General features: G+C 52.1%; 2 protein-coding genes and 1 long non-coding RNA gene across 6 annotated transcripts; 2 read left to right on the top strand and 1 right to left on the bottom strand.

Moving 5' to 3' along the window:
* Positions 1 to 323: 323 nt before the first annotated feature.
* LOC144331706 (uncharacterized) lies at positions 324 to 8,175 on the bottom strand. Its single transcript, XR_013399075.1, has 3 exons — positions 8,102 to 8,175; positions 3,857 to 4,226; positions 324 to 2,620 (listed from the first exon to the last, which is right to left on the bottom strand). It is a non-coding gene; the product is annotated as an uncharacterized LOC144331706 (long non-coding RNA).
* Positions 1,774 to 7,709, top strand: APOBEC3C (apolipoprotein B mRNA editing enzyme catalytic subunit 3C). Of its 2 annotated transcripts, XM_077948423.1 has the most exons (5): positions 1,811 to 1,898; positions 3,264 to 3,420; positions 5,119 to 5,398; positions 5,623 to 5,762; positions 7,179 to 7,709. In XM_077948423.1, exons 1-4 carry the CDS (start codon positions 1,882 to 1,884, stop codon positions 5,739 to 5,741), a joined length of 573 nt encoding a protein of 190 aa, XP_077804549.1. In that variant the 5' UTR covers positions 1,811 to 1,881; the 3' UTR covers positions 5,742 to 5,762; positions 7,179 to 7,709.
* Positions 8,176 to 8,443: 268 nt separating the features above from the next.
* On the top strand, positions 8,444 to 19,918 carry APOBEC3D (apolipoprotein B mRNA editing enzyme catalytic subunit 3D). 3 transcript variants are annotated; one of them, XM_077948427.1, is made up of 8 exons: positions 8,472 to 8,871; positions 10,166 to 10,351; positions 12,140 to 12,146; positions 12,443 to 12,722; positions 12,929 to 13,043; positions 16,763 to 16,919; positions 18,983 to 19,262; positions 19,486 to 19,885. In XM_077948427.1, the coding sequence occupies exons 1-8, from the start codon at positions 8,855 to 8,857 to the stop codon at positions 19,602 to 19,604; spliced, it is 1,161 nt and encodes a 386-aa protein (XP_077804553.1). In that variant the 5' UTR covers positions 8,472 to 8,854; the 3' UTR covers positions 19,605 to 19,885.
* The last annotated feature ends 7,533 nt before the right edge of the window (positions 19,919 to 27,451 follow it).

The raw sequence follows: 27,451 nt of genomic DNA, 5'->3' as shown, positions 1-27,451 counted from the left end.
GGTATTTCTCGAAAGGTGGAGATGAGAGACTGAGAAAGGAAATAAGACACAGAGACAAAGTATAGAGGAAGAAAAGTGGGCCCAGGGGACGGGCGCTCAGCATACGGAGGACCGGCACCAGCACTGGTCTCTGAGTTCCCTTAGTATTTATTGATCACTATCTCTACCATCTTGGTGAGGGGGACGTGACAGGACTGTAGGCTAATAGTGGGGAGGGGGTCAGCAGTCCCTGATGTAGGGTCTGGCCCTATGGGGCTTAGCAGGTATTCTCCCCGTGTGTGGAGACGAGTGATTGTAAGAAATAAAGACACAAAACAAAGAGATAAAGAGAAAACAGCTGGGCCCCGGGGGACCACTACCACCAAGACATGGAGACCAGTAGTGGCCCCAAATGGTTGGGCGCACTGTTATTTATTGCACACAAAACAAGGGGGCAGGGTTAGGAGGGTGAATCGTCCAAGTGATTGATAAGGTCAAGCAAGTAACGTCATCATAGAACAGGGGGCCCTTCCCTACAGGTAGTCAAAGCAGAGAGGGAAGGCAGCGTACGTCAGCGTTTTCTTCTATGCACTTATCAGAAAGATCAAAGACTTCAAGGCTTTCACTATTTCTTCTACCGCTATCTTCTAAGAACGTCAAAGAGGAACCAGGAGTACGTGAGGAACATGAAAGTGGACAAGGAGCGTGACCATTAAAGCACAGCACTACAGGGAGGGGTTAGGCCTCCGGATGACTGCGGGCAGGCCTGGATAAGATCCAGCCTCCCACAAGAAACGGGTGGAGCAGAGCGTTCCCTGACTCCTCCAAGAAAAGGGAGACTCCCTTTCCCGGTCTGCTAAGTAACGGGTGCTCTCTTGGCAGGGGCGTCACCGCTTGACCAAGGAGCCTTCAAGCGGCCCTTACGCAGGTGGGACAGAGGGCTCACCTCTTGTATTCTCGGTCATTTCTCACAACATCCCTTCAGCACTTGACCATATACCCACCAGTTACATAATAATATTGATATTACTCTTAATAAAGGAGTGTAATATTAAAGAGTAATAAAGAGTAATATTAAAAGCTAATGATTAATGTCTATACTAATGATTGATAATGTCCATGATGATCTCTACATCTAATTTGTATTATAACTATTCTTATTGTAAGTATATTCTTTACTATACTGAAACAGTTTGTGCCTTCAGTCTCTTGCCTCAGCACCTGGGTCATCCTCCACCCACACCTCTGAGGGGCTGACCTGCGCCCCACCTTCTGGAAGCTGGGAGGTTGGAAGAGGGAAGGCATGCAATGGACCCAGCACACAGCTGGGAACTTGAGGCACACCTAAGCCTTCACTTGTGCTGTGCGGAGTCCACACTTCCTTCCCCACTGGAGTCTCAAAACCTCCCTCACTCAACAGGGAGGTGCTGCTCCAAGTTCTGGGCACACATTAGGGCTGGGGAGGGGGCGGTGGAGAGGGGGCTCCAGCCTGTCCATCCACCAGACAAGGGGGCACCTGCCCCTCTCTCAGCCTGGTCTGGACCCGCCTCCCAGGCTCTGGCTGCAATGCCTTTCTCTTTCTCTTTCTTTCTCTTTGCAATTCCGTTGGGTCCTGCCCAAGACAGATAAAGACAGAGCAGCCTGTCTTTGTCTGAGCTTCCTCTGCCAGTGGGAGGGGCCAGAAGAAAACCAGAAAGAGGGCCAGAGTCAGAGAAACGTAAAGCACCCCAGGGTCTCCCACACCAGTGCCTGAGCAGGAACGGGGAGGGGCCATGACTCACAAGGCCCTGGGAGGTCACTTTAAAGAGGGCTGCCCAACTGCAAGGACTCTGTAAACGGGAAGAGAAGCCACAGCACTTCAGAAAAGAGTGGGACTGGACAAGCGTATCTAAGAGGCCGAACATGAATCCACAGATCAGGTACCTCTGCCCGCTCTGTCTGCCAGGCCCCTCCTGCCCCTTCCTGCCTGGTGGTCCTGCTGGGTCTCAGCCCTGGCCTCCCCCTGCCCCAGCCCCACCTCTGGGCTCCCTCCCCTCTGTCTCCCCCGCCGCCGACACTCCCAGCCAGGCTCCTTGCCCTGCTGTGTGGTCGCCCCACTGCTGCTTCTGAATGGGCCACCTTCCCCACCTGCACCAGCCCAGGCCCCCTGCTGAGACTCTCCCCAGAAAGTCACCAGCGGGCTGGTGCTCCCCACCCTGGGAGGGTGCTCCCTCTGTGCGCTTCCCACCATTCCTGAGCTCTGGAACTGGGAGAATTGAACCAAAGGATGATTGGGTCAATCCGACATTTTGTTCTCAGCACTTTGATGAAATTTCTGTAAGATTTACTTTGTTTCAATATAAAGTCTTAGGAGAGGGTGTGGGGGAGGGAATGGTCTCTGTACCAGAAAATAAGGCATTTCTTCCAAAGATGCCACCAGTGTGAACAGAGGAGGATGCATATGACCCCAGACACAGGCTCCTCCTTCGTGAGCACCATTCCCCTTTTAAAATGACCCTGGTAACATGGAATGTAGAAAAAATATGATGATTAGGACAAATACCCTTATTTTACCCAGGGCACGGTGGCTTATGCCTGTAATCCTAGCACTTTGGGAGGCTAAGGCGGGTGGATCACTTGTGGTCAGGAGTTCGAGACCAGCCTGGCTAACATGGTGAAAGCCCGTCTCTACTGAAAATACAAAAAATTAGCCAGGCGTGGTGGCGGGCACCTGTAATCCCAGCTACTTGGGAGACTGAGGCAGGAAAATCCCTGAACCCGGGGGCCGGAGGTTGCAGTGAGCCGAGATTGTGCCACTGCACTCCAGCCTGGGGGACAGAGCGAGATGCCATCTTAAAAAAAATAAATAAATAAAGGTAGCCTTGGCCTGGGGAATTCGGTGTGATATCATCATCGGACAGGTGAAATGGGAGGAAGGAACTGAGCTGAAATGTTCAAGCAATTATTTCAGGGTGAAGAATTTTATTGTCTGTTGCATTTTCCTAATGGGTTGGGAGATGTGTGGCAGAAAAACTGGGAGGTTGAGGGTGTCCCATTGGTAGCCCCAGAGCTGGGGTTCCAGATGGGAGAGGTCACTGCAGCCCTGCTGCCCCTGCCAGCATCGCCTCCTCTTTCTCTCTCCCAGTCTTCCTGCCTGGGAAAGCAGCAGACATTCTCAGGACTGCGGAGGGATGGGGGAGGCCCAGAGCCCAGGGCCGTCTAGGGAGTGGTGTTCAGTGGGCATCAGCCCCCAGGACTCCGGCGGGGGGGGTCTCTGCATTGGGGTTTCTCTCTTGTGCCCTCAGAAACCCGATGAAGGCAATGGATCCAGGCACATTCTACTTCCAATTTAAAAACCTATGGGAAGCCAACAATCGGAACGAAACCTGGCTGTGCTTCACCGTGGAAGTTATAAAGCAGCACTCAACTGTCTCCTGGGAGACGGGCGTCTTCCGAAACCAGGTAGCACCAAAGTCTTAGTTGCACCCCAAATAGGAGCTAAGCAGCTGGGAATGCAGAAAACACAATAAGTGACGTGCCTGGTGCGGGCTCTCCTGTGTGTACTTTCTTGCCACATGTCTTTTTTTTTTTTCTTTTTTCTTTCTTTTTTTTTTTTTTTTTTTTTGATATGGAGTCTCGCTCTGTTACCCAGACTGGAATGCAGTGGCGCTATCTCAGCTCACGGCAACCTCTGCTTCCTGGGTTCAAGTGAGTCTCCTGCCTCAGTCTCCCAAGTAGCTGGGATTACAGGTGCCTGCCACCACACCCAGCTAATTTTTTTGTATTTTTAGTACAAATGGGATTTCACCATGTTGGCCAGGCTGGTTTCAAACTCCTGACCTCAAGTGATCCACCAGCCTTGGCCTCCCAAAGTGCTAGGATTACAGGCGTGAGACACCATGTCTGGCCTCCTCCCCACATTTTTTAAGTCCGTGGCCCAGATCTTCCTCCCTGACTCTCCTGTGATCAGATTGTGGAGGGGTTTTGCTTCTTCCCAAAAGGCCTTGTTTAGCACCCAGCACCCTCACTCTTGACTTTGTTCCCCAAAATCTTGTCATGGAGCTGTACATCCGGCAGTCCTCGGGAAACAGCAGCTGTGGGAAGCAGGGGGTGTGGTGTCCAGCTCTGTGTCTGGGCCAGTCACTGCTGGGCTCGTGGGGCCGCCCCTGCCACTGCCCTGATTCCTCAGCAGAAGGCAGGCAGGGACCAAGGCAGACCCCAGAGGGCCAGGCCATAGCAGGGGCTGAGGATGCCTGGTGAATGGATAGCTGGGAGAAAATATGGCAGAATTCACACATAAGTCTATGAGACAGGGAAAGACTCAATAAAATAAAGAAGGAAGGGGCCGGGCACGGTGCAGTGGCTCATGCCTGTAATCCCAGCACTTTGGGAGGCTGAGGCAGGCAGATCATGAGGTCAGGGATTCGAGACCAGCCTGGCTAACATGATGAAACCCCATCTCTACTAAAAATACAAAGATTAGCCAGGTGTGGAGGTGCATGCCTATAATCCCAGCTACTCAGGAGGCTGAGGCAGGAGAATCGCTTGAACCTGGGAGGCAGAGGTTGCAGTGAGCCAAGATTGTGCCACTGCACTCCAGCCTGGGTGGCAGAGCAAGACTCCATCTCAGAAAAAAATAAAAATAAAAGAATAAAGAAGGAAGGAGAAGGATAGAACAAGGGAAACTCAATGAATAAAACACCCTGGGGCCTACTATGTACCCAGAAAAATGAAAAGTAAAGAAATAAAATAAGGCCATGTATGTGGTTTACCCTCATAGTCCCAGAGCTTTGGGAGGCTGAGGCAGGAGGATCGCTTAAGCCCAAGAGTTTGAGATGAGCCTGGGCAACATGGTGAAACCCCGTCTCTACAAAAATTACAAAAAAAATTAGGCAGGTGTGGCGGCACACACTTGCAGTCCCAGTTAATTGGGAGGCTGAGGTGGGAAGATTCCTTGTGCCTGGGAGGTCAAGACTGCAGTCAGCCCAGATTGCACCACCGCACTCCAGCCTAGGCAACAGAGAGACACCCTGCCTCAAAAATCAATAAATAAGGAAACGCCCCCGGGCTCTGGCCCACCTTCTGCTCCCATTGCCTCACCCCTGCACTTCTCCTGCTCCTGGTCTGAGCTCCCCTGCTGTCCTCCTCCTCCTTCCCCAGGTCGATCTTGAGACCCATTGCCATGCAGAAAGGTGCTTCCTCTCCTGGTTCTGCGAGGACATACTGTCTCCTAACACAGACTACCAGGTCACCTGGTACACATCTTGGAGCCCTTGCCTAGATTGTGCAGGGGAGGTGGCCAAGTTCCTGGCCAGGCACAACAATGTGATGCTCACCATCTATACCGCCCGCCTCTACTACTCCCAGTATCCGAATTACCAGCAGGGGCTCCGCAGCCTGAGTGAGAAAGGAGTCTCTGTGAAGATTATGGACTACGAAGGTGAGATGTGGGGTGGCTGAGGTAAGCGGGTTCGGGAGGGACAGCATGAGGGGCAGGTGGGTCTCCAATGCCGTGGGGCGGGGCAGTGTCCCCTGGGAGTCTGTGGGGACGGAGCTGGTGTCCACTGCAACTGGCAGTCAGGAGACCTGGCCTGGGAGGGGAGGGCCCAGGGCCTGGTGAGAGGCCTGCTGGGTCCTCACTGCTTTCTCCTCGTTTTTTCTCAGATTTTAAATATTGTTGGGAAAAGTTTGTGTACGATGATGGTGAGCCATTCAAGCCTTGGAAGGGACTAAAAACCAGCTTTCGATTTCTGAAAAGACGCCTACGGGAGATTCTTCAGTGAGGGGTCTCCCCGGGCCTCATGGTCTGTCTCCTCTAGCCTCCTGCTCATGCTGCACGGGCCTCCCCTCCACCCTGGACCAGCTCTGTTTCTGCCTGGTCATCCTGAGCCCCTCCTGCCCTCAGGGCCATTCTACTGTGCTCCCCTGCCTCACCGCCTCCTCCCCGCTCTCCCAGGCTCTTCCTTCAGAGGCCCCTTTCTGCCTCCATGGCTACCCATCCACCCCCTCAGACCCCATTCCTCCAGCCTGCGTGCCCCTAACCTGGCTCTTCCCATCTCCCCAGCATAACCAAATCTTACTAAACTCAACCTAGGCTGGGCATGGTGACTCACGCCTGTAATCCCCCAGCACTTTAGGAGGCAAAGGTGGGAGAATCGCTTGAGCCCAGGAGTTCAAGACCAGCCTGGGTCACATGACAAAGCCCCATCTCTACCAAAAAAAAAAAAAAAAAAAAGCTAGATGTGGTGGCATGCACCTGTAGTCCAAGCTACTTGGAAGGCTGAAGTGGGAGGATTACTTGAGCCCTGGAGGTGGAGGCTGGAGTGAACAGAGATCGCACCACTGAACTCCGGTCTGGGCAGAGTAGATCGAGACCCTGCCTGAAAATAAATCAATAAATAAACTCAACCTAAATGGGTGTGAATATATGTAAATTGAATACCAGAAGTTTTGAGAAACATCCTTTGTAAATTTCATCCTACGAATTGGGTCATTCATGTCATACCCGGCTAAAACAGAGGCCAGGGGCCAGGGAGGAAAAGCAATCAGGCCACACGCCATTGCTCCCGAAATGGACTTCTGTGCAAGCCTGACTCCTGAAACTGTGCATTGTACCCTGAAACCAGCTTTATCCATAGCTTCTGCGATAAATGGCTGTAAGTCTTGGACTCCTTGCTCCAAAAGCAGCAACTCAGCAATGGAACCTCCCAGCTCCCAACCCTTCCTAGTGCCCACGGGCTTTCCCAAAGGGCAAGAGAACATTTCTCCTCCTATAATTGCCATCTCTTTGTTCTCCCGACATGGTGAACACCATCCGGACTGCGTGTATGTCCCAAATTACAATTCTTTCTTTGCTAATGAAATATGAAATTTAGAGGCTCTTCTCCACACTTTAAATTTGACTTGACATTTTCAAGGCAGATGTAAGTTATTAGAGAATGAGACTCTATAAAAATGACCCCTTCATGCCGTGGCCTCCATAGAAGATGCCCCGGGCCAGGTGTCCACACGGCGGGCATTTATTTTCTCGCAGATCTGGAGGCTGCAGGTCCAAGTTCGAGGGTTGGGTGGAGTTGTTTTCTCTGAGGTCAATTCTCCTGGCTGGCAGGGAGTCTCCCAGCCGTGTCCTCTGTGGCTTTTCCTCTATGCACCTGCACCTCTGGGGTCTCTCTGCCTCCAAATATCAAATATCAACCTTTTTTTTTTTTTCTTTGAGACAGAGTTTTGCTCTTGTTGTCCAGGCTGGAGTGCAATGGCACGATCTCGGCTCACTGCAACCTCTGCCTCCCGAGTTCAAGCGATTCTTCTGCTTCAGCCTCCCAAGTACCTGGGACTAAAGGCATGCGTCACCACACCTGATTAATTTTGTAGTTTTAGTAGAGAAGGGATCTCACCATGTTGGCCATGCTTGCTCTCGAACTCCTGACCGCAGGTGATCTGCCTGTCTTGGCCTCCCCAAGTGCTGGGATTACAGGTGTGAGCCACTGCCCGCCTGGGATCATATGTTACATGCATATTTGTTTGATAAGCCTGGACTGCAACCACCTACATGAATATTCATAGCTCCTCCTGTAGCCTGTTGAATATGTATGTTTAGCCAACCTCTTCAGCATAAAGCTCCTGCCCCAACCCCTCCTGCTTCTAAATGTCTGTCTCTGGTGTTTCCCAGAGGCTGCTTTTCCCAGGCTGTAGGATGGCCACCTTGCAGGCTATCACCCTTATCAAGAAATAAAGTGTTCTTTGTAAATGTATACCTTGTATAATTTTTAGGTCTCTGCACCATGGGAGCACGCTACCAGGGGAAGGGAGCTGTGAGACCCACAGGGAGTCCCCAGACAGGCTGGCGTGGGACACCAGCCGCTGCCCTTCCATGACATGGGGACAAGAGAGGGCAAAAGTTCATTCTACCAGGGAGCAACTCCGGGCCGGAGATGGGGAAGGAGGAGAAGCAGGAAGGAAAGAGCTCAGTTTGGGGGCGCACATGACATCTTGGTGGGACATCTGAGGCCCACACCCACCTGCTGTCCCCCACTCCCATGGTGGCCTCCTAGTGTGAAGGCCTGGGGGGAGGTAGACGCCATGCCCTTCACTCTCCCTCCCTGTCCCCATGGCTGCTGGGTGGGGGGTGTCTCTGGGTTGATACCTGAGGGCAGGATCTGGGAGTCCCTGCAGAGGCATCAGCCTGTCTGTCTTGATGGTGGAGAGGAGGCTCCAGCTGGGCGGGACCACCAGGGGAGGGGCCTCTGCTCTGCTGGCTCAGCCTGGTGTGGACCCACCTCCAGGCCTCTGGCTGCAATGACTTTCTCTTTCACTTTGCAATGGCCTTGGGTCCTGCCTCAAGGAGCAGCCTGTCTTTGTCACAGGTCCCTCTACACAGGGGAGGGCCCCAGAGAAAACCAGAAACAGGGTGAAAGACTGAGTAAGATAAGCATCCCATGGCCTCCCACACCAGCGCCAGAACAGGAAGGGGGAGGGGCCAAGACTCACAAGGCCTTGGGAGGTCACTTTTTTTTGAGACAGAGTCTCCCTCTCTCACCGAGGCTGGAGTACAGTGGCACGATCTCGACTCACTGCAACCTCCGCCTCCCGGGTTCAAGCGAGCCTCCCGAGTAGCTGGGATTGCAGGTGCCCACCACCACACCCGGCTAATTTTTGTATTTTTAGTAGAGACGGGGTTTCTGCATTTTGGTCAGGCTGGTCTGGAACTCCTGACCTCGTGATCCGCCTGCCTCAGCCTCCCAAAGTGCTGGGATTACAGGCGTGAGCCACCGTGCCTGGCTGGGAGGTCATTTTAAGGAGGGCTGCCCAACTGCAAGGGCGCTGTAAGCAGGAAGTGAAACCACAGCGCTTCAAAAAAAAGAGCGGGACTGGGACAAGCGTATCTAAGAGGCTGAACATGAATCCACAGATCAGGTACCGCTGCCCACTCAGTCCGCCCGGGTCTCTCCGGCCCCTTCCTGTCTGGTGGTCCTGCTGGGCCTCAGCCCTGGCCTCCCTCTGCCCCAGCCCCAACCCCAGACTTCCTTCCCTCTGGCTTCCCTGCTATCCCCACTCCCAGCCACGCTACTTGCCCTGCTGTGTGGTTGCCCCACTGCTGTTTCTGAATGGGCAACCTTCCCCACCTGCCACAGCCCAGGCCCCCTGCTGAGACTGTCCACTGAAAGTCATGGCCAGGTTGGTGCTCCCCGCCCTGAGAGGGTGCTCCCTCTGTGTGCTTCTCGCCATTCCTGAGCTCAGGAACTGGGAGAATTGAACTAAAGGATGATTGGGGCAATCAGGTATTTTGTTTACAGCGCTTTGTTGGACTTTCTGTAAGATTTACTTTGTTTAAATACAAAGTCTTAGGAGAGGGTGTGGGGAGGGAATGATTTCTGAAGCACAGGATAAATCATATCATCCAAGGATGACTCCACAGTCAGCAGATGACCCCAGACAGGTTCCACTCCAAGGTCACTCTTCATCTTTTAGAACATGACCAGTAACATGGAATGTGAGAAAGAACGCAATGATCAGGAGAAATGTTCTGATTTTAAAATTTAGTGAAAAGAGAGCCCAGTCCCCAACAGCTTTCTCCTGCAGGGCCCTGTGATGCAGAGACTGGACAGGGCTGGCCTGGAAAGGGGCCCCAGCTCCATCTGTCCCAGCTCTGTGGCCTGGGCAGGTTACCCCGCCTCTCTGCACCTCTGGCCCCTCCTCTGTAAGATGGGAATGGCCCCGGCAGGCCTAGGGCAGCCTCACATGAGCTCATACCCACGCAGCACTTAGAAGAGTGGCCTGGGCCTCAGAAATCGGTTCAACCATGATTTTAAAATAATGTTAACATGCAAAGTGAAGCATCAGGAAGGTATTGAGCTGAAAGGTTAAAAGCCATTTTTTAAGGGTGAAGAGTTTTATTATCTTTTGCATTTTCTTAATGAGTTGGGCAGTGGGTTGGCAGAAATACTGAGAAGGTGGGGAATGTACCCCTGGAAAGGCCAGAGTTGGGCCTGAGTTGGGAGAGATCGCCCCGGCCCTGGCGCCCCTGCCAGCGTCCCCGCCTCTTCCTCTCCCCTCAGTCTTCCTGCCTGGGAAGACAGCACAAATTCTCAGGGCTGTGGAGGAGTGGGGGAGGCCCAGGGCCATCCCAGGAGCTGTGTTCAGTGGACATGAGCCCCGAGGACTCCAGGGAGGGCTCTCTGCATGGCAGATTTCTCTCTTTTGCCTTCAGAAATCCGATGGAGGGGATGGATCGACACGCATTCAACTACAACTTTGAAAATGAACCCATCCTCTATGGTCGGAGCTACACCTGGCTGTGCTACGAAGTGAAAATAAGGAAGGACCCCTCAAAGCTCCCTTGGGACACAGGGGTCTTTCGAGGCCAGGTACGACCCAAACTTCAGTCGAATCGTAGGTACGAACTAAGCAACTGGGAATGCAGAAAACGCGTAAGTAAAATGCCCGGTGGCGGGCTCTCAATTGTATATTTTTTCCCACATTTATTTTTTTTCTTTCTTTCTTATTTATTTATTTATTTTGAGACAGAGTCTCCATCTGTCGCCCAGGCTGAAGTGCAGTGGTGCGATCTCGGCTCACTGCAACCTCTGTCTCCTGGGTTCAAGCGATTCTCCTGCCTCAGCGTCCTGAGTAGCTGGGACTACAGGCACCTGCCACCACGCCAGGCTAATTTTACTATTTTCAGTAGAAATGGGTTTTCACCATGTTGAGCAGGCTGGTCTCGAATGCCTGATCTCAGGTGATTCACCTGCCTTGGCCTCCCAAAGTTCTGGGATTACAGGCGTGAGCCAGTGTGCCTGGCCACATTCCACATTTCTTTATTTCTTTTATTTCTTTCTTTTTTTTTTTTCTTTTTTTTTTTTGAGACAGAGTTTTGCTCTTGTTGTCCAGGCTAGAGTGCAATGGCTCAATCTTGGCTCATTCAACTTCCGCCTCCTGGGTTCAAGCGATTATCCTGCCTCAGCTGCCTGAATAGCTGGGATTACAGGTGCCTGCCACCATGCCCAGCTAATTTTTTGTATTTTTAATAGAGACGGGATTTCACCATGTTGGCCAGGCTGGCCTTGAACTCCTGACCTCAGGTGATCCGCTCACCTCGGCCTCCCAAAGTGCTGGGAACACAGATATGAGCCACTGTGCCGGGCCTCCACTTCCCACATATCTTAAGTCTGTAGCCCAGACCTTCCTGCTTGACTGCCCCAGCCACTGCCCTGATTCCTCCATGGCAAAGATGCATCATCACAGGATGGTGAACCCTCACTCCTCACCCTGCCACCCCGACTCAGGACACTAAGCTCCCCGCCTTGTCCCACCCATCCCTACGGCCCCCTCCGCCCAGGCAGGAAACTTTTCAGTGTGTTTGGGGAGGGAGCCGTCTGTGTGCTGGGCAGGCCTGACCTACAGCGGTGCTGGCCACGGAAACACCCAGGACTCAGGAGTGAAGCACAAGTGTTTCCAGTCCCCACACGCTAAAAAGGCGACAAAAACTGGTAAAAGTAATTTTAATATTTAATTTAATCCCATGTAGCTAACATATTACTTCAACATTGATTAACATAAAATTATTTGTGAGATAGTGAAGTTTCTTTTTCTTCTCACACTGAAATGAGCAGTGTATGGTGTATTTTTCATGTGCTGAGGTCTCTCATCAGAGCCCCGTTTCAGGTGCACAGTAGCCCCCTTGGCCAGTGCCCCCCAACATGGGACAGCGCAGGTCCAGTGGCTTCTCCAGCAGATGGCAGGGAGGGAACAAGGCTGACCCCAGAGGGCCAGGCCACAGCAGGGGCTGAGGATGCCTGGTGAATGGATGCCTGGGAGAATGGATGCCAGAATTCACGCACGAGGCCGTGAACAGGGCCGGGAAAACTCCCAAACGAAGGGAAGCACGTGTCTTGGTGCACCTTGTGATGCTTCAACAGCAGGACTGAGACGGGGACATTGACAATGAATAGAAATGTGCTGGCTCGAGTTCTGGACGCTGGGAAGTCCACTGTCAAGGCACCAGCGACTTTCCAGGGCCTGCGAGCTGCACAGTCACCTGGGGGTGAAGGTGGTTGCCAGAAGCTCAGGGGATGCTCCAGATAGAGTGGCCTGGGATGTCGAGTCACTGCTGCTCCATGACACCAGGACAAGAGGAAGCAGGAGTTTAGTCTGACCCGCTGCCCCTCCAGCTAGAGGGCAAGAGACAGAAAGTTGGGCTAAAGTTGCCCTTAAATAACCACAGCAGTGGCACCCACAAAGGTGCAGTCCCCACAGCCTCACAGCTGCTTGTAGGTGCCACCTCTTAAGGCCATTACCATAGCATTTAACACTGAGCATGAGCTTTGGAGCAGACAATCACTCAAACTAATCAGGGGGATGGAGGAAAAGAGCTTCAATGGCAAGATCCCCTGGACTCCTGTCCTGGCCCCTCCTCCCACTGCCCCAACCCTGCCCTCTCCTCCTGCTCCCCGTCTCAGAGCATCCCCTGCCCCTGCTCCTCTCCCAGGTGTATTTCCAGCCTCAGTACCACGCAGAAATGTGCTTCCTCTCTTGGTTCTGTGGCAACCAGCTGCCTGCTTACAAGCGCTTCCAGATCACCTGGTTTGTATCCTGGACCCCCTGCCCGGACTGTGTGGCAAAGGTGACCGAATTCCTGGCTGAGCACCCCAATGTCACCCTGACCATCTCCGCCGCCCGCCTCTACTACTATTGGGGTAAAGATTGGCGGAGGGCGCTCCGCAGGCTGCATCAGGCAGGGGCTCGCGTGAAGATCATGGACTATGAAGGTGAGAGGAGGAGGGGTCAGGGGAGCGTGAGTGGGAGGAACAGCATGAGAGATGGATGGATCTGCAATGCCATGGCTGGGGGTGTCCCAGGGCAGCCTGCAGGGGCAGGGCCGGCACTGACCACAACTGACAGCCAGGAGACAAAGCCTGGGAGGGCAGGACCAGGGTCGGGGAGAGCCTGACTGCTTCCCTCCTCTTCATGTCAGAATTTGCATACTGCTGGGAAAACTTTGTGTACAATGAAGGTCAGTCATTCATGCCTTGGGACAAATTCGATGACAATTATGCATTCCTGCACCACAAGCTAAAGGAGATTCTCAGGTGAGGGTCTCCCTCTGGCCTCATGGTCTCTCTCCTCTCACCTCCTGCTCATCCTCCTGAGGCCTCCCCTGGCCAGGCCCTCCTGCCCTCCCTTCTGCCCCCTGCCTGCCCTCATGGTCACACCTCCTCACCCCAACTGTTGGTGCTCCCTTCACTTCCCTGCCTCCTCCCTGCTTTCCTGGGCCCCTCCTGTGAGTGAGAGGCCCCTTCGGCCTCCAGAGTGACCTCCATCCACCCCCAAGGCTGCCCTCCCCACAGCCTGGGATCCCCAACCTGGCTCCTTCCATCTCCCTGGCATAACCGAAGTTGTCATAACACTGGATGTAAGTGGGCGTGAATATTCACAAGCTCGACAGCCAGAAGCTTTGAGCAACATCCTTCAAGGCTGACCTGAGCCCTTGAGAAGGAGCCGCCACCGTGGGAACAGAGCTTCAGGCTTCGGCTGCCGTAGAAGATGGCCCGGGCCGGGTGCCCACAGGGCCGGCATTTATTTTCTCACAGATCTGGAGGCTGCAAGTCCAGGGTGGAGGGGTGGGCGGGGCTGTGTCCTCTGCGGCCGCTCCTCCTGGCCCTGTCCTCTCTGGCCGTTCCTCTGTGCACCTGCAACCCTAGGGTCTATCTGCCTCTAAATGTCCTCCTTGTTTATGGTCCCCAGTCAGACAGGATTAGGGCCCACCCTAAGGACGATGAGTTAATTTAACCACCACTTTAGTGGACCTGTCTCCAAATACAGTTATCCTGTGAGGAGGTGGGATGAGGACTTCAACATATCAATGTTGGGAAGATACAATTTAGCCCATGACAACGACCCAGGGGGCTTTGGGTCAAGCTTGGGTGGTGTGTGCAGGGATCCCCGTTCTGTGTGTCTGTCTCCCAGGAGTCCTGTCCTGACCCTCACAGCCCCTCCCTCCAGACTTTGCTGCACCCTGGGCCGCACCCCATGGCTTCCCCACCCAACAGCACCCAGCCCGGCCCCCTGCTCACACCTGTCACTTCTCAAATCCCCCCCACAGGATGGAGATGCAGAAAGAGCCAAACACGCAGTGACCAAGGTCCCATGTGAATAAATTTTTTTTTTTTTTTTGAGACAGCTTCTTCCTCAGTCGCCCAGGCTGGAGTGCTGTGGTGCGATCTCGGCTCACTGCAACCTCTGCTTCCCAGGTTCTAGCAATCCTCCTGTCTCAGCCACCCAAGTATCTGGGATTACAGGTGCATGCCACCATGCCGGCTAATTTTTGTATTTTTAGTAGAGACGGGGTTTTGCAATCTTGGCCAGGGTGTTGAGTGAGATTTTACAAAAGCGTAGGCTTGGATAATGGGAGATTTGAGATGCCGGGAGCTTTCCAGGAAGCACAATAGAAAAGGGCAACCGGGGACTCGAGAGGCCATAGAAAGGGAGCTCAGGCCCTTGAGAGAGACAGGAACTGAGCACCTGGGTCTTGGACCAGAGGAGAAAACTGCAAGACAGGGTGGCCGGGGACACCAGCATCCGCCCTTCCATGACATAGGGACAAGAGCTCAGCCTGCCAGGGAACAACTCTGGGCAGGAGATGTGGAAGGAAGGAGCTCAGTGTGGGAGCACACGTGGCATCGTGGGGGGACATCTGAGGGTCACCTCCCACCCGCTATTCCTCCCTCCAATGGTGGCCTTTGAGTGTGAAGGCATGGGGGGAGGCAGACATCTGCCTCTCATTCTCCCTCCCTACCACATAGCTGTTGGGTGGGGGGCGTCCCTGGGATGATTCCTGAAGGCAGGATCCAGGGGTCCCTCTGGAGGTCTTCCCATCCAGGTGAGAAGGCAGCATGGAGTGAGGCCTGCACTCAGATGGGCCTGGGAGGTCACTCACAGCACAGGTGCCTCCTGGAACAAGGGCCCTGGAAGATAGAAATAGAACCCAAGCCCAGGACTAACATCAGGGCCAGGACAAGCCTGCCAAGGAGGCTGCATATGAAGCCCCAGATCAGGGACCACTGTCTGCTCTGCCCGCGGGGCCTCTGCTGCCTCATCTTGTCTGGTGGCCTTGCTGGACCTCAGCCCTGGCCTCTCCCTGCCCCAGCCCTAGCTCTGGGCTCTCTACTCTCTGCTTCCTCTGTTGCTCCCACTCCCAGCCAGGCTCTTTGCCCTGCTATGTTGTCGCCCCACTGCTGCTTCTGAATGGGCCGCCGGGCTGGTGCTTCTGAATGGACCTGCTGCTTCTGAATGGACCACCGGGCTGGTGCTCCCCACCCTGGGAGGGTGCTCCCTCTGTGTGCTTCCCACCATTCCTGAGCTCTGGAACTGGGAGAATTGAACCAAAGGATGATTGGGGCAATCCGGCATTTTGTTCTCAGCTCTTTGATGGAATTTCTGTAAGATTTACTTGGTTTCAATACAAAGTCTTAGGAGAGGGTGTGGGGGAGGGAATGGTCTCCGTACTAGAAAATAAGCCATTTCTTCCAAAGATGCCTCCAGCGTGAGCAGAGGAGGATGCACATGACCCCAGACACAGGCTCCTCCTCTGTAAGCACCGTTCGCCTTTTAGAATGACACTTGTAACCTGGAATGTAGGAAAAAATATGATGATCAGGAGTAATGCTCTTATTTTAAAGTTTCGTAAGAAGAGAGCCCGGTTCCCGACAGCTCCGCGCTGCAGGCCGGTGATGCAGAGGCTGGACAGGGCTGGCATGGAAAGGGGCCCCAGCTCGATCTGCTGCCCCAGCTCTGTGGCTCGGGCAGATTACCTGGACTCTGTACGCCTCTGGCACCTCCTCTGTAAAATAGGGATGGTCCCTGCAGGCCTCAGGCACATGCCATGAGCTCATATGCAGCACTTGGGATAGTGGCCTCGGCCGGCCGGGCACAGTGACTCATGCCTCTCATCCCAGCACTTTGGGAGACTGAAGCAGGCAGATCACGAAATCAGGAGTTCAAGACCAGCCTGGCCAACATGGTGAAACCTGATCTCTACTGAAAATACAAAAATTAGGGCAGGGCACAGTGGCTCACGCTTGTAATCAGCACTTTGGGAGGCCGAGGCGGGTGGATCACAAGGTCAGGAGTTCAAGACCATCCTGGCTAACATGGTAAAACCCTGTCTCTACTAAAAATACAAAAAATTAGACAGGTGTGGTGGCGGGCGCCTGTATTCCCAGCTACTTGGGAGGCTGAGGCAGGAGAATCGTTTGAAACCAGGAGGCGGAGAGTGCAGTGAGCCGAGATTGCACCACTGCACTCCAGCCTGGGTGAAAGAGTGAGACCCTATGTAAAAAAAAAAAAAAAAAAAAAAAAAAAGAATAAATTTGGTGTGATTCCCAATGTAAAAATCATCATCATCATCATCAGAAGGTAAAATGTGGGGAAAGAATTGAGCTGAAATGTTCAAGCAATTATTTTAGGGTGAAGAGTTTTATTCTCTGTTGGCATTTTCCTAATGGGTTGGGAGATGTGTGGCAGAAAAACTGGGAGGTTGAGGGTGTCCCATTGGTAGCCCCAGAGCTGGGGTTCCAGCTAGGAGAGGACACCCCGGCCCTGCTGCCCCTGCCAGTATCCCCAGTATCCCCTCCTCTTTCTCTCTCCCAATCTTCCTGCCTGGGAAAGCAGCAGACATTCTCAGGGCTGCGGAGGGATGGAGGAGGCCCAGAGCCCAGGGCCGTCCAGGGAGTGGTGTTCAGTGGGCATCAGCCCCCAGGACTCCGGGGAGGGGGGTCTCTGCATTGGGGTTTCTCTCTTGTGCCCTCAGAAACCCAATGAAGGCAATGTATCCACACACATTCTACTTCCACTTTGAAAACCTACAGAAAGCCTATGGTCGGAATGAAACCTGGCTGTGCTTCGCCGTGGAAATTATAAAGCAGCACTCAACTGTCTCCTGGAAGACGGGCGTCTTCCGAAACCAGGTAGCACCAAAGTCCTAGTTACACCCCAAATAAGAGCTAAGCAGCTGGGAATGCAGAAAACACAATAAGTGATGTGCCTGGCGTTGGCTCTCCTGTGTATATTTTCCTCTTACATGTCTTTCTTTTTTTCTTTTTTTTGAGACAGAGTCTCTCTCAGGCAACCTCCGCCTCTTGGGTTCGAGCAATTCTCCTGCCTCAGCCTCCTGAGTAGCTGGGATTACAGGTGCCCGCCACCACACCCAGCTAATTTTTATTCTACTTTTAGTAGAGACACGGTTTCACCATGGTGGCCAGGCTGGTTTCGAACTCCTGACCTCACGTGAACCGCCCCCCTTGGCCTTCCAAAGTGCTAGGATTACAAGCATAAGCCACCGTGCCCAACCTCCTCCCGCATTTTTTAAGTCCATGGCCCAGATCTTCCTCCCTGACTCTCCTGGGATCGGATGGTGGAGGGGATTTGTCTCTTCCCAAAAGGCCTTGCTTAGAGCCCAGCACCCTCACTCTTGACTTTCTTTCCCAAAATCTTGTCCACACGAGCCACTGACCTCTCACCCACCCTGTCGTGTCCCACCCACCCCTGCAGTCCCCTCCACCGTGGCAGGAGACTTTTCAGAGTGTGTTTGCGGTGGGAGTTGTCTACGTGCTGGGCAGGCCTGGCCTACAGCAGTGCTGGCCTCAGAAACACCCAGGACTCAGGAGTGAAGCACAAGTGTTTCCAGTCCCCACACGCTTAAAAGGCAGCAAGAACTGGTGGAAGACATTTTAATGTCTGCATTAGCTCAATTATCTCACATATGATTTCAACATATACTTAATATAAAATGCCTCATGAGGGAGTTAAAGTTTGTCTATTCTCACAATGAGATTTTGAAATGAGGTGTGTATTGTTCACAGGCCAATGTTTCTAATCAGAGCCCCATATCAAGTGCTCAGTAGCCCCTTTGGCCAACCTTCAACTCCATGAGCAATGCTGGTCCAGTGAGCTCCATAGCAGAAGGCAGACAGGGAACAAGACAGACCCCACACGGCCAGGCCACAGCAGGGGCTGAGGATGCCTGGTTAGTGGATTCCTGGGGGAAAGGATGCCAGAATTTACGCTTGAGGGCATGATGAAACAGGGAAAGACTCGATAAAATAAAGAAGGAAGGGGCCGAGCCCAGTGGCTCACGCCTGTAATCCCAGCACTTTGGGAGGCCAAGGCCGGCGGATCATGAGGTCAGGAGTTTGAGACCAGCCTGGCTAACATGGTGAAACCCCATCTCTACTAATACTATAAAAATTAGCCAGGCATGGTGGTGGACGCCTGTAGTCTCAGCTGATCGGGAGGCTGAGGCAGGAGAACTGCTTGAACCCAGGAAGTGGAGGCTGCAGTGAACTGAGATTGCGCCACTGCACTCCAGCCTGAGCGACAGAGTGAGAGTCTGTCTCAAAAAAAAAAAAAAAAAAAAAAAACCCAGGAGGTAGAACTTGCAATGAGCTGAAATCACGCCACTGCTCTCCCGCCTGCATGACAGAGCAAGGCTCCATCTTGTAAAAAATAAAAACAAAAAAATAAAAAGGAAGGAGAAGAATGGAATAAGGGAAACTCAATGAATAAAACGCCCTGGGGCCTACTATGTACCCAGAAAAATGAAAAGTAAAGAAATAAAATAAGGTCGTGCGTGTGGTTTATGCTCATAGTCCTAGAAATTTGGTAGGCTGAGGCAGGAGTATCGCTTGAGCCCAAGAGTTCAAGAACAGCCAAGGCAACATGGCAAAACTCTGTCTCCACAAAAATTACAAAAACAAATTTAGACAGGCGTGGCAGCACACACCTGCAACCTCAGCTAATCGGGAGGCTGAGGTGGGAAGATTCCTTGTGCTTGGGAGGTCGAGGCTGCAGTCAGTCCAGATGGCACCACTGCACCCCAGCCTGGGCAACAGAGAGAGACCATGTCCCAAAAATAAATAAATAAGGAAACGCCCTGGGGCTCCAGGCCTGCCCTCTGCTCCCATCGCCCCACCCCTGCACTCCCCTGCTCCTGGTCTGAGCTCCCCCTGCTCTCCTCCTCCTCCTTCCCCAGGTTGATCCTGAGACCGATTGTCATGCAGAAAGGTGCTTCCTCTCTTGGTTCTGCGACAACACACTGTCTCCTAAGAAAAACTACCAGGTCACCTGGTACATATCTTGGAGCCCTTGTCCAGAGTGTGCAGGGGAGGTGGCCGAGTTCCTGGCCACGCACAGCAACGTGAAGCTCACCATCTATACCGCCCGCCTCTACTACTTCTGGGATACAGATTACCAGCAGGGGCTCCGCAGCCTGAGTGAGGAAGGGGCCTCCGTGGAGATCATGGGCTACGAAGGTGAGATGTGGGGGGCTGAGGAGAGCAGGTGCGGGAGGGACAGCATGAGGGGCAGGTGGGGCTGCAATGCCGTGGGGCGGGACAGTGTCCCCGGGAAGCCTGCAGGGATGGGGCCAGTGTCCACTGTAACTGGCAGTCAGGAAACCTGGCCTGGGAGGGGAGGGACCAGGGCCTGGAGAGAGGCCTGCTGGGTCCTCACTGCTTTCTCCTCGTTTTTTCTCAGATTTTAAATATTGTTGGGAAAAGTTTGTGTACGATGATGGTGAGCCATTCAAGCCTTGGAAGGGAATAAACACCAACTTTCGATTTCTGGAAAGACGCCTATGGAAGATTCTTCAGTGAGGGGTCTCCCCGGGCCTCATGGTCTGTCTCCTCTAGCCTCCTGCTCATGCTACGTGGGCCTCCCCTCCACCCTGGACCAGCTCTGCTTTTGCCTGGTCATCCTGAGCCCCTCCTGCCCTCAGGGCCATTCCACTGTGCTCCCCTGCCTCACCGCCTCCTCCCCGCTCTCCCAGGCTCTTCCTTCAGAGGCCCCTTTCTGCTTCTATGGCTACCCATCCACCTCCCCAGTCCTGTTTCCCCAGCCTGGGTGCTCCTAACCTGCCTCTTCCCATCTCCCCAACATAATAAAAAAAAAATTTTTTTTTTTTTTTTTTTTGAGACGGAGTTTCGCTCTGTCACCCAGACTGGAGTGCAATGGCTGAATCTCCGGCTCACTGCAAACTCCACCTAGCTGGTTCAAGTGATTCTCCTGTCTCAGCCTCTGAGTAGCTGGAATAACAGGTGCCTGCCACCACGTCCAGCTAATTTTTTTTTTTTTTTTTTTGTATTTTTAATAGTGACTGGATTTCACCACATTGGCCAGACTGGTCTTGAACTCCTGACCTCAGGTGATCTGCCCATCTCTGCCTCCCAAAGTGCTGGGGTTACAGGCGTGAGCCACCCCACCCGGCTACATAACCAAATCTTATTAAACTCAGTCTAGGCTGGCCGCAGTGACTTATGCCTTTGGCAGGCAGAGTTGGGAGAATTGCTTGAGCCCAGGAATTTGACACCAGCCTGGGCCACATGCCAAAGCCCCATCTCTACAAAAGAAATACAGAAAAAAAAAAAGCTAGGTGTGGTTCCATGCACCTGTAGTTTAAGCTACTTGGGAGGCTGAAGTGGGAGGATTGCTTGAGCCCTGGAGGTGGAGGCTGGAGTGAACTGAGATCACACCACAGAACTCCAGTCTCAGCAACAGATTGAGACCCCATCTGAAAATAAATCAATAAATAAACTCAACCTAAATGGGTATGAATATATGCAAATTGAATATCAGAAGTTTTGAGAAACATCCTTTGTAAATTTCATCCTACGAATTGGGTCATTCATGTCCTACCCAGCTAAAACAGAGGCCAGGAGCCAGGGAGGAAAAGCAATCAGGCCACACGCCATTGCTCCCAAAATGGACTTCTGTGCAAGCCTGACTGCTGAAACTGTGCGTTGTACCCTGAAACCAGCTTTATCCATAGCTTCTGCGATAAATGGCTCTAAGTCTTGGACTCCTTGCTCCAAAAGCAGCGACTCAGCAATGGAACCTCCCAGCTCCCAACCCTTCCTAGTGCCCACGGGCTTTCCCAAAGGGCAAGAGAACGTTTCCCCTTTTTTTTTTTTTTTTTTTGAAACGGTGTCTTGCCCTGTCACCCAGCCTGGAGTGCAATGGCGCAGTCTCGGCTCACTGCAACCTCTGCCTCCCTTGTTCAAGTGATTCTCCTGTCTCAGCCTCCCGAGTAGCTGGGATTACAGGTGCGCACCATCATGCTGGGCTAATTTTTGTATTTTTAGTAAAAACGGGTTTTGTCATGTTGCCCAGGCCAGTCTTATTTTTATTTTATTTTTTTGAGACGAAGTCTTGCTCTGTCACCCAGGCTGGAGTGCAGTGGTGCGAACTGGGCTCACTGCAACCTCTGTCGCCCAGGTTCAAGCTATTCTCCTACCTCAGCCTCCCGAGTAACTGGGATTACATGTGCATGCCACCACACCTGGCTAATTTTTGTGTTTTTAGTAGAGATGGGGTTTCAGCATTTTGGCCAGGCTGGTCTTGAACTCCTCACCTGGTGATCCAGCCGTCTTGGACACCCAAAGTGCTGGGATTACAGGTGTGAGCCACCAGGCCTGGCTTAGGCTGGTCTTAATGTCCTGACCTCAGGTGATCCGCCCTCCTTGGCCTCCCAAATTGCTGGGATTGCTGGTATGAGCCACAGCGCCTAGCCCATTTCTCCTTTTCATACTTTTCATAAAACGTGTTGCCGTCTCTTTGTTCTCCGGCAACCTCCGGTGAACACCACCCGGACTGCGTGTATGTCCCAAATTACAATTCTTTCTTTGCAAATGAAATGTGAGATTTAGAGGCTCTTCTCCGCACTTTAAATTTGACTTGACATTTTCAAGGCAGATGTAAGTTATTAGACAATGATTCTATAAAAATGACCCTTCATGCTCTGGCCTCCATAGAAGATGCCCCGGGCCAGGTGTCCACATGGCAGGCATTTATTTTCTCACAGATCTGGAGGCTGCAGGTCCTAGTTTGAGGGGTGGGTGGGGTTGTTTGCTCTGAGGCTGCTCCTCCTTCTGGCTGTGTCCTCTGTGGCCTTTCCTCTGTGCACCTGCACCACTGGGGTCTCTCTGCCTCCAAATATCATCTTTTTTTTTTTTTTTTTTTTTAAACTGAGTTTTACTCTTGTTGCCCTGGCTGGAGTGCAATGGCACAATCTTGGCTCACTGCAACCTCCACCTTCAGGGTTCAAGCGATTCTCGTGCCTCAGCCTCCTGAGTAGCTGCGAGTACAGGTATGCACCACCACGCCTGGCTAATTTTGTAGTTTTGGTAGGAAAGGGGGTTTCTCCATTTTTCTCAGGCTCGTCTCGAACTCGTGAGCTTGGGTGATCCACCCTCCCCGGCCTCCCAAAGTGCTGAGATTACAGGTATTAGCCACCGTACCTGATCTTTTTTTTTTTTTTTTGAGACGGAGTTTTACTCTGTTGCCCAGGTTGGAGTGCAATGGCACGATCACTGCTCACTGCAGCCTCCACCTCCCAGGTTCAAGCAATTCTCCTGCCTCATCCTCCTGAGTCGCTGGGATTACAGGCGCCCTGAACCACTCTCCACTAATTCTTGTATTTTTAAGTAGAGATGGGGTTTCACCATATTGGCCAGGCTGGTGTCAAATTCCTGACTGCCTACCTCGGCCTCCCAAAGTGCTGAGATTAAAGGCAAGAGCCACAGCACCCAGCGGACCTCCTCCTTTATGGACACCAGCCAAGTGAATTTGTGCCCACAGTAGAGGTCTCATTTAAATTAATCATCTCAGCTGGGCATGGTGGTTCATGCCTACATGTAATCCTACCACTTTGGGAGGCCGAGGCCAGCGGATCACTTGAGGTCAGGAGTTTGAAACAAGCCTGGTCAACATGGTGAAACCCCGTCTCTACTAAAAATGCAAAAAATTAGCTGGGTGTGGTAGTGGACGCCTGTAATCTCAGCTACTCGGGAGGCTGAGGCCGGAGAATCGCTGGAACCTGGAAGGCAGAGGTTGCAGTGAGCCGAGATCACGCCATTGCACTCCAACCTGGAAGACAGAGTGAGACTGCATATAAAAAAAATAATAATAATTAATTAATTAATTTGTGTTGGGTGTGGTGGCACACGCCTGTAATCCCAGCACTTTGCGAGGCCAAGGTGGCGGAGGTGGAGGTCAGCCTGGCCAACATGGTGAAACCCCACCTCTACTGAAATTCCAAAAGTAGTTGGGTGTGGTGGTGGACACCTGGAATCCCAGCAACTCCGGAGGCTGAGGCTTGAATCACTTGAACCAGGGAGGCACAGGTTGCAGTGAGCCGAGATGGTGCCACTGCACTCCAGCTTGGGAGACAGAGTAAGACTCCGTCTCCAAAAAAATTAATTAATTAATTAATCAATCAATCATCTGTTGAAAAGGACCTGTCTCCAAATACAAGCACACATTGAGGTAGAGGGGTTAGGGCTTCAATATACTGATTTTTGGGAGAAACAGGGCAACACGGCAACAAGCTGCAGTCATTGTGGGTGGGCCTGAGTGGGGTGTGCAGGGGTTCCTGTCCTGTGTGTCTGTCTCCCAGGGGAGTCTCGACCTGACCCTCACAGCCCCTCCACCCAGATCTTCCTTGGTGCTCCACCCAGCCCACCCTCCTGCACCCAAGAGCACCCAGCCCTCCCTCCTGCTCATGCCCCTCCTTTGTCAAATCCCTCCCAACAGTGCACCACTGGGCTAGGACACAGCCTAGGGAACGTGAAAGAGAAAGAGCCAAGAAAACTTGATCAGTGATCAAGTTGGTGTTTAAGTAAGATTTTCAATAAAAAGTAGAATTGGGTACCACATGGAGGCTTGAGATGCCCAGAGCTTTTCGAGAAAGCAGAACAGAAAGTAGAAGGGCAACCAGGAACCAGAGGGGCTAGAGAACCGGAAGCTCGAGCCCTCAGAGGAGACAGGGAGTAGGCACCTGGGTCTTGGGCCTGTCAACGAAAAGAGTCAGACTCTGTAAAATATTTGAAGAGATGTGTTCTGAGCCAAATACCAGTGACCATGGGCCGTGACACAGCGCTCAGGAGGCCCTGAGAACATGTATCCAAGGTGTTAGGGGTGCGGCATGACTCCCCAGACCCCTTAGATAAGAATTTGGTTTTTTTTTTTTTTGAGACAGAGTCTTGCTCTGTAGCCCGGGCTGCAGTGCAGTGGCCGGATCTCAGCTCACTGCAAGCTCCGCCTCCCGGGTTTACGCCATTCTCCTGCCTCAGCCTCCGGAGTAGCTGGGACTACAGGCGCCCGCCACCTCGCCCGGCTAGTTTTTTGTATTTTTAGTAGAGACGGGGTTTCACAGTGTTAGCCAGGATGGTCTCGATCTCCTGACCTCGTGATCCGCCCGTCTCGGCCTCCCAAAGTGCTGGGATTACAGGCTTGAGCCACCGCGCCCGGCCAAGAATTTGGTTTTATATATTTTAGAGAAGCATGAGATATCCATCAAATACGTTTAAGAAATACAGAAGCTGGGCGCGGTGACCCATGCCTGTAATCCCAGCACTTTGGGAGGCCTAGGCAGGTGGATCACGAGGTCAGGAGTTCAAGACCAGCCTGGCCAACATGGTGAAACCCCGTCTCTACTAAAAATACAAAAAATTAGTTAGGTGTGGTGGCGGGCACATTTAATCCCAGCTCCTTGGGAGACTGAGGCAGGAGAATCACTTGAACCCAGGAGGCAGAGGTTGCAGTGAGCCAAGACCACGCCACTGTATTCCAGTCTGGGTGACAGAGCAAGACTCCGTCTCAAAATAAAGAAAAGAAAAGAAATACATTGGTTTGGTCCAGAAAGGTTGTACAACTCAAAGTGAGGGGAGGAGGGCTGGGGCTCTTCCAGGCTACAGATAAATTGAAACATTTTCTGGTTGACGATTGGGTGAGTTTGTCTAGAGACCTGGCATCCACAGAAAGGAAATGTTCAGGTTAAGATAAAAGACTGTGGAGACCAAGGTTCTTTTGAAGTCTCATAGTGGCTGCCCTTAGAGACAATAGATGACAAATGTTTCCCATTCAGGTCTTTAAAAGGTGCAATTAATTAATCTGTTTAGGACTGGGAGGGCCTAGAAGAAAAGATCCAGCTATATTAATAGAGATTCTTTACAGATGCAAACTTTCCCCCACGAAGGGCCTTTGCAGGGCCTTTTCACAATATGGCAAAGAAACATGTTTTGGGGTAAAATATTTTGTCTTTTTTCTTTGTCACATAATGTTGTGCCTGAGTCAGATTGGAAAGTAACTCACAATATACAGGGTTAAATAAAACCCATCTGTGCCAGGCGCGGTGGTTCATGTCTGTAATCCCAGCACTTTGGGAGGCTGAGGCGGGTGGATCACCTGAGGTCAGGAGTTTGAGACCAGCCTGGCCAACATGGTGAAACCCTGTCTCGACTAAAAATACAAAAATTAGCCAGGCGTGGTGGCGGGCGCCTGTAATGACAGCTACTTGGGAGGCTGAGACAGGAGAATCGCTTGAACCCGGGAGGCGGAGGTTGCAGTGAGCCGAGACTGCACCATTGCACTCCAGCCTGGGCAAGAAGAGCAAAACTCAGCCTCAATTAAAATACAATACAATAAAATAAAAATAGAACCCCTCTGACGAGGATGTGTGGTTTGTAAGGCATGAGTCCCCAGATCCCTTAGATAGGATTCTGGGCAAGATTAAATACAAACAAATCAGAGCTTAGTCTTCAGGCCTATGAAGTAAAACTAAAATCTTTGGCCCCCCCGATCCCCCCACTAGCTTTGGTCCCTAGTGGCCAAGGGTATCTCAGAAAAACCTTAAAACTGAGTTCCCGGGTGTGATGGGAGGGAAGGTCAGGCACACCTCATTATCACCCCGCCCTTTTGCAGTTTAGAAAAAACTGACCAGCGGTAATGTTAAAACAGAATCATAAGACGGGCAGAACCAGAACAGACTCTTCATGGCAATAAGATACCAAATCACAACCAGGACCTCAGGCCGTGCCAGGCAAGGGTGAGGTCACACAGCCCACACTTCAACAGTAAACTCTGTTCTGCCTGCCACAGAGTTTTTCTTTTGCTCTAACAGCTAAACAAGCACTGCCTCCAGATAAAGATGAAAACAATCACAGCTCATCCAGCGTCCTGTCACGGAGCCACAGAGCCCCTGCTCCACAGCCCTCATTCCTGCTTTCCCTGCACAAGACACTGATTTCAGTGACTTTCTCCAGATCAGAAGACCATGGACCACAGACCATGGATCACGGACTGGTTCTGCGTGGTTTACAGACCTGGAAAATCTCGATGCCTCTATGTCCTGAAAGGACCTTTTGACATACAGGCTTAATTGTGGTACATTTAAATGTTGTCTCCACCGCAATGTGAGGAGGGATTATACGGTGGCTTTTTTTTTTTTTTTTTTTTTAGATTTTTGTTTGTTTGTTTTGTTCGTTTTTTTGTTTTTTGTTTTGAGATGGACTCTCACTCTGTCTCCCAGGCTGGAGGACAGTGGCGCGATCTCGGCTCACTGCAACCTCCACCTCCCAGGTTCAAGTGATTCTCCTGCCTCAGCCTCCCGAGTAGCTGGAATTACAGGCACCCGCCACCAGGCCTGGCTAATTTTTATAGTTTTAATAGAGACGAGGTCTTACCATATTGGCCAGATTGGTCTTGAACTCCTGACTGTCATGGGCTTAGTGTAAGCAATAAGTCTGTTTATTCACTTGGGTATAAGAGGGCTGAGTCCGAAAAGAGAGACAGTGAAGGGAAATAGGACAGGGGCAGCTTTATAGGACTTGAGTAGGCAGCGTGAAGTTACAGTCGAAGGTGGTCATTTGTTGTCAGCAGGGGAGGGGGTCACCAGGTGCATGGTGGGGAGACCATGAGACCCATTGTCCAGGAGAAGTGTCATAAGGTCGATTGATCAGTTGGGCAGGGCAGGAGCAAGTCATAACGGTGGAACGTCTCAAGGTTGGTTAATCAGTTAAGGCAGAAACTGGCTGTTTCACTTCTTTCGTGGTTTTTCGACTGCTCCAGACTTCTTGGCTGCTGCAGTTCGTCTGGATGTATATGTGCTGTTCACAGGGGTTACAATGGCTTAGCTCCGGCTCAGAGGCCTGACACTGACCTCAGATGATCCACCTGCCTCAGCCTCCCAAAGTGCTGGGATTACAGGCGTGAGCCACCGTGCCCGCCCGGGATCATATGTTACACACATGTTTGTTCAATAAGCACGGACTGCAGCCACCTACATGAATATTCATAGCTCCTCCTGTAGCCTGTTGAATATGTATGTTTAGCCAACCCCTTCAGCATAAAGCTCCTGCCCCAACCCCTCCTGCTTCTAAATGTCTGTCTCTGGTGTTTCCCAGAGGCTGTTCTTCCCAGGCTGTGGGATGGCCACCTGCAGGTCACTCTTAACAAGAAATAAAGTCTCCTTTCCAAATTTATACACTGTGGCCAGGCGCGGTAGCTCACGTCTGTAATCCCAGCACTTTGGTAGGCCGAGGTGTGTGGATCTCCTCAGACTGGGAGTTCAAGACCAGCTGAACAATATGGAGAAACCCTGTCTCTACTAAAAACACAAAAATTACCAGGCATAATGGTGGGCGCCTGTAAGCCTGACCAACAAGGA

Source organism: Macaca mulatta, chromosome 10, assembly GCF_049350105.2.
Source record: "Macaca mulatta isolate MMU2019108-1 chromosome 10, T2T-MMU8v2.0, whole genome shotgun sequence".
In the NCBI taxonomy this organism is placed as follows: domain Eukaryota; kingdom Metazoa; phylum Chordata; class Mammalia; order Primates; family Cercopithecidae; genus Macaca; species Macaca mulatta.
The sequence above is the reverse complement of the archived record's forward strand: the minus strand, read 5'-3'. Positions and strand labels throughout refer to the sequence as shown.